General features: G+C 35.2%; 1 protein-coding gene across 1 annotated transcript; it reads left to right on the top strand.

The window, feature by feature from the left end:
• The first annotated feature begins 1,745 nt into the window (after positions 1-1,745).
• Positions 1,746-2,949, top strand: LOC139845101 (SKP1-like protein 1B). The gene is made up of 2 exons (XM_071835322.1): positions 1,746-2,042; positions 2,776-2,949. Exons 1-2 carry the CDS (start codon positions 1,746-1,748, stop codon positions 2,947-2,949), a joined length of 471 nt encoding a protein of 156 aa, XP_071691423.1.
• The last annotated feature ends 3,353 nt before the right edge of the window (positions 2,950-6,302 follow it).

The following is a 6,302-nucleotide window of genomic DNA, read 5'->3' as shown; positions in this document are numbered from 1 at the left end:
CGATGAAGATGAATGAGGGACTCGAGGTCAAACACTTCGGATTTGTTGTTGTTAACCTAAATTGATGATGCAAGAAGCTTAGGAATCTGACCAAAATCACGTTTCTAACTTCAGTCTGCTGAACGAATCATCAATAAAGGGAATCAGTCAATGAAACTTTGTAGAAGCTTTCAAAAAATAATTTAGAAACGATTATGTTATGTTTAAGCTTAGAATCTGAAAGTAAGGGACGAGTTTGCAGGTCATGAACTCCGGCCAGTTTGCAGGTCTTGTGCTCCGATTGCAGGTCATGAACTCCGACTTTTTTGTACATGGACCAATTTGAGTTCAGGGACCTGTGGGTGCAATTATTTCTCGAACTTTAGGGACTAATTTTGTATTTTTGACTAACGACCATTAATGAACTTGACGAAGATTACCTCGATTTTAAATTTTTTTGACGAATATTACCTCAAGTTTAAATTTTTTTTAACACGTAATCCTTTTACTGCGCAAAAATAAAATTGAAATCTTTTTGGGCTTGTTCAAATTGGGGGTTACCTTGATTGTGAAATTGGATAACTTATGTTACCTTTTCGGGCCATTTGCCCATAAAATTTCTATATTTCACCATTGGTCACCACTGAAAATATTTAAATCATCATGACCTCTTACAACCTTTGCACTACCATTTCCATTTCTTATAGGATTAACAACAACTACTTGAACATGAAGAGATGATAAAGGAGTAAACACATGTACCGCAGAAGAAATAAACCGAAACGTAAAGTCAATCGGACCAACATTATTATGGGCGAAAGAAACAGCATCAACAACAGACACATCAGAATTATAACAACTATTGAAACGATTAGCATGCTGCAAATGATAGCTAAGCCAAAATATGAAAGAGTCCTCGAGACATTGGTTATCTACTTATCGTTTTGCGTTGAGGTCATGCATCCGGGATATAGGTGGGGCCTCTACACTACAGAAAATATCACCTATAGCGGCGCTAAAATAGCGCCACTTTTGGGTATGAAAGCGCCGCTGTAGATCTATTGTGGCGCTTTTGTGGCGTTTTTTCGAACGCTACTTAAACCTCGCCGCTTTAGATATTTTGTGGCGCTTTTTGTGGCACTTTTCAGTGGGACCCACAACCTTTTTATTAAAAGATAAAGGAAATTAAATTAGCATTTAGTGGCGCAAATTTGTGAGGCAACAGGCGCCACAATTAATTTTATATAAATAATTATTAATTATAAAGAAATTATTATGTGACGAACTTTTAGTGACGCAAAAAAGCGCCACTTTTGACGTTAATTTTATTTAATTTTTTATATAAATAATAATTAAGCTGACCTTTTGTAGCGCAACAAGCGCCACAATTAATTTTCTAGTAGTGCTAGTTGTGTTAGGTACGGGACACTAGAGTGTCCAATTGGCACTTCGGTGTATAGATGATTTCAAGGCATACGAGAATATACTACCCACCCCAACATTATCAGAAGAGTCACCGGGAACACTATAACTGCCATTGTGTCGTTTCTTTCTATTCGATATAATGTAAATCAATACTAATGAGAGACAACATTAAAATTAAGTGACAAATTAAAACCTTTTCATTCTCCTTAAATTGCGTTGAGGTCATGCTCGACATAATGTAACCTTTTCATTCTCCTTAAATTTAATCCTTCTTTTTCTAAGGTTGGGGTATTCATCACTTTCCCAAAATATAAGCAAAAAATCCCGCAGATTAAACAATGATGTCGTCGTCAACAACTAAGGTGATCGTTCTGAAAAGCTCCGACGGAGAAACGTTTGAAGTTGAAGAGGCGGTTGCGTTGCAATCACAAACGATTAAGCGAATGATTGAAGATGATCGTGCTGATAATATTATTCCGTTACATAATGTCACTGGTAACATCTTATCGATGGTAATTATGTATTGTAAAAAACATGCGGAGTCACCTAAGAATGATGATAAAAAAGCCGTCGAGCTTAAAGTGTTTGATGTTGAATTCGTTAAAGTGGATCAAGGGACGCTTTTTGACCTAATCATGGTTTGCTCTTTTCTCTATTTTCGCATTTAGTTCTTTTTTATTTTATGTCATTATTTATCGATTCATTTACTATACCACTTATGATTATGATTATTATGTGCTTTTTGATGGTTTATGGATATGTATATTAGTTCCGTAATGATTAGTGCTGCGGGTTTTACAAACAGAGACACACACATATTGTTTATTAAGGAGTAATTTCTAACTTAATTAATGGTAGAGGAATATGTCACTGAATAATGTGTTTGTTTTTTGCTTATTGACTAAACTATTCTGTTACTTGTGTTTGTCAAGGGCTTTTGTTGTTTGCTGTATAACGTGTTTTTTACTCTATATGACGTGTTGTGTGGTCGGAGACCATATTAGTTTTATATAATCCTGATGTCTGTGTCTTGTGCTTCTATAAACTTTTGCTTAAGTTAGGTCTCAATATGTTAGCATTTGTTTACAGTTCTTTTAGCCTATCGAGATTCATTATTCAATATCTACTTGTCATTTGGTTAACATTTGTGGTTACATTTTATACTTTGGTCATTTTCTAAATTCATTTGGCTTCACTTTTGTTTTTGCTTACAGATTATTTAATTGCACATCTTCATCTCATTTGGTCACGATGCTTATATGGTTTATATTTGCAGTTTACTACTAGAATTTTATTATAGATTTGTTATGTTTTTCATGGTTTATAATGTTAGGTGGTTGGTAAATTTATTTTTTTTTTTTTTTTTTTCAGGCTGCTAATAATCTGGACATCAAAAGCTTGATGGATCTGACATGCCAAACAGTGGCGGACATGTTAAAGGGCAAGACCCCGGAAGAGATTAGCAAAACCTTTGACATTAAGAATGATTTTACTCCAGAGGAACAAGAGATGATTCGCAAAGAGCACGCTTGGGCATTTGGCTAATTCTGATTTATTTATCTTTAAAGTAGTAAGTAGGAGTATATTCTAACGGTTTGATTATGCTACCTTTCTGCCATATGTTAGGAGTTTATGACTCGTTTTGTTAATCGGATATAGTTGTATTTTCGTTTGATGGTTCTGATACGCGTGATTTGGTATTCCTTCATATTGTTCTTGTAAAGGACCACTATTAAGATTTTGCACTTAATCAAACGATATTTGATGATACTTTCAAGTTTCAACCCGAATCCGGATCTTATCAACTCGAATGTTGACTATGTATTCCCCAATGACCTGATCTGTCGTATACCCGGTGAAAATCTTGATAACAAAAGTAAAAAGACTTGGTGTTCGTCTTAAACTCTTAATCACAATGTCAAAAGACTTCGTGTTCGTCCTATACCAGCAAAACTCTTAATAACTAAAGTCAAAAGACGTCGTGTTTATCGGATGCTAGTTCTAACACCCCCTTTCAAACAAGGAACGTGAGGCCACATTCATTGCTAAATAATAAGTCTTAATTTAGTCCCTAAACCTGAAAATTTCTAATCTTGTAGGTCTTTAAGTCATCTTCAATTCTTGAAGCTCTCGCAATCATTCCAGAATTTCTAACAGATATAAACAAAATAATAATATCGTTTTAAACAATAATAAGAGTGAAGAGTGAAAGGAAATAAATAAAGTTTTTCTTTCTTTTAAAAATCTCTATAAAATACCATCACAAAATCAGAGTAAAATGAAATATGGCTGAAGCCACAATGTGTTGGATTATTTATACTGAGTACACCGACATAACATAATATTAGAATCACACACTGGTGTAAGAACATATCACAAATCATATATCACATGTCACAATCAAACACTAGTCACGACTCCAGATGCCTTCCTAAATCGGAATGTGTGTATGTCACCACACCAAAACATCTGTCTATGATGCATCCATATGCCTCCACGATAAATCAAAACGCTCTTTTTTTTAGAACATCTGAAAATTTTATTAGATAACCCTAGCAAGAAGCTACGGAAACAATAAGCATACAAAGATTACAACGACTTTTGTAGTCAAACGTTCCAACTAATACATTTATGACCTATATTTCAATACCAATTAAATGACATGTCGTGAATGAAATGAAAGAGCCCATTTTTTTTGGAAAGGATAAGAACTAAAAATAACACTATTCTGAAGCTCCCATAACGTCCAAAGCGAGCTCACAAAAAATACCAAAATTTTGTTCTTTGAATCTTCATTCATCCTTAAATTATCGACCCACGAGTTGAGTTCTTGCCATGATACAAAGTGTGGAATATCACGGTCCATGTTGAGCCAAAGTTCCACCTTCCTCCAAAAATCGATTGCTACCGTGCAATGAAAGAACACATGTTCTGTTGATTCAATGTCTCAACGATAAAAAACACAACCAATATCTTCTATCTCCAACACATTTTTTGCGACAGTTTTAACCTTGTTGGTAACCTTTCTAATGCATGTCTCCAGAAAAAAAATATCAACTTGACGCGGAATGTAATCATACCATCTAGTAGAATTAGCAGCCGTAGGAAGAATTATCTCATCAATAACAGCGCGAGAAGCAGCTACCGTGAATGACCCGTTAGCGGAAAGTTTCCATGACCACCGATTATCATGCTCATTTAACGTGATACTCCCGATTTTGTTTACCAGTTCGACCAATGAGTGATTATTTTTGCTGCCCAATTAATCACGGGTCCAAAACCAATTCATGATCCATTAACCCCTCGATCCTCCACCTTACATTGTGGCTCAGTATCAAGGTGAAACAAAAGTGGATAACGAGTGCTAGGATCTAGACGCCGCCCCAATCATCTTGCCAAAATAGAATATCTCTTCCATTCCCACGTTTCCTGTACAAGGCCGGTAAACTGAGGAATGATACTAGTCTGTTGAGAAATAGCATATATTTTGAGAATGTTTGCCCACACTCCTTTTTGACGAGGTTATAAGTCGACCACACTGGTATTTGAACCGTGGATTGACTTAAATTTTTTATCCCATTTTACGTTCGGTTGGTTTACGATCCTCCAAATCCACTTGAATGTAATTGCAATGATAAATGCCCGCAAATTACCAATAATCCCTAAACCTCCTTTTTGAGAGAGGCTAAGATAACATTCCAACTCACCCAATGAATTTTCTAGAGTCCCAGAAGAGCCCCAAAAGAATCCGGCACGAATGGATTCAAGTTCAAAATAATGGCATCCCAAAACTGATTTTACAAGAATGAGGCGTCCACATATAGAAATCATCTTTCCATGCCGAAAACTTTTTGTTGAATTTATAGATGATTGAATTCCAGCTCACAATTAGATTCATATTAGAACCCAATGGGAATCCAAGATATTGAAAGGGGAATGATCCTTTCAAACAACCTACTTCTGCCACCCAAGAAACGACTTTCGCATTCGAAACACCCAGGCCGAAAATTTGTGATTTCACCACATTTATGTTGAGACCCGATCGTACCCGAAATAAATCCAACACTTGCAAAATTTTATTAAAACTTTGTTTATCCCATTCGGCTACTGCCACCACATCATTGGCGAAGAGTAAATTAGAAATCAAAGTTTCCTCGTCCAACTCTAGCTCCCTTAATGGCCCGTTCATCAACTTTCTCTTTTAGTAACAAGGTTAGCCTTCCATTATGATTAGGAATAAGAAAGGACACGATGGGTCTCCCTGATGTAAACCGCATTTCAAAGTGAACTCGCTGGTCGGGCTCTTGATAATGATAACCGATGTTCTTGCGGACATGAGTCACATGATCATCCAATCACTCCAACTACGACTAAATCCCTTTTTGAACATCATAACAATCAAGAAATCCCATCTGATCGATTCATACATCTTTTCAAAATCAATTTTAAAGATCAACAGCTTCTTGTGCTTCTCTTTATACCATTACATTGTTTCAGATAAAATTAAGAGACCATCCATAAATATAAATTAAATTGGGAATGTTAGTTTTTATTTATAAGCAAATCAATGTGATCGACAAAAATTGTTTATAATAAGCAAATCAAGGAAAAACTTAAAGTTGAACAAAATTGTAGATACAAATTAAGTATTATAAAAAGACTAAATATAACTTAAGTTCAAACGATTACTAAAAAAAGATAATTGATAACTTCACGTCGGATATATAGTTGTAGTGTGAGTTTTTGATGATAGATCAATATCATTTAGCTAAATATGTCTCTGACGTTCCCATAAATGCAACCAATCCTTTGAAGTAGTCATTTAGTGTCAACATTGAAACATCTTATTGTTTTTCTATAAGTATACTTCTCATATCTCTTAAACTTTTTCACAGAGT

The sequence above is a fragment of the Rutidosis leptorrhynchoides genome, chromosome 4 (genome assembly GCF_046630445.1).
Source record: "Rutidosis leptorrhynchoides isolate AG116_Rl617_1_P2 chromosome 4, CSIRO_AGI_Rlap_v1, whole genome shotgun sequence".
NCBI lineage: Eukaryota > Viridiplantae > Streptophyta > Magnoliopsida > Asterales > Asteraceae > Rutidosis > Rutidosis leptorrhynchoides.
This window is presented reverse-complemented; position numbering and strand designations above follow the sequence as displayed.

Excerpts from the sequence above, each read along its gene's own strand:
- LOC139845101 (XM_071835322.1), top strand. The coding sequence starts at position 1,746 with ATGTCGTCGTCAACAACTAAGGTGATCGTTCTGAAAAGCTCCGACGGA. Across the intron at positions 2,043-2,775 it reads CGCTTTTTGACCTAATCATG|GCTGCTAATAATCTGGACAT; the intron begins GTTTGCTCTTTT and ends TTTTTTTTTCAG.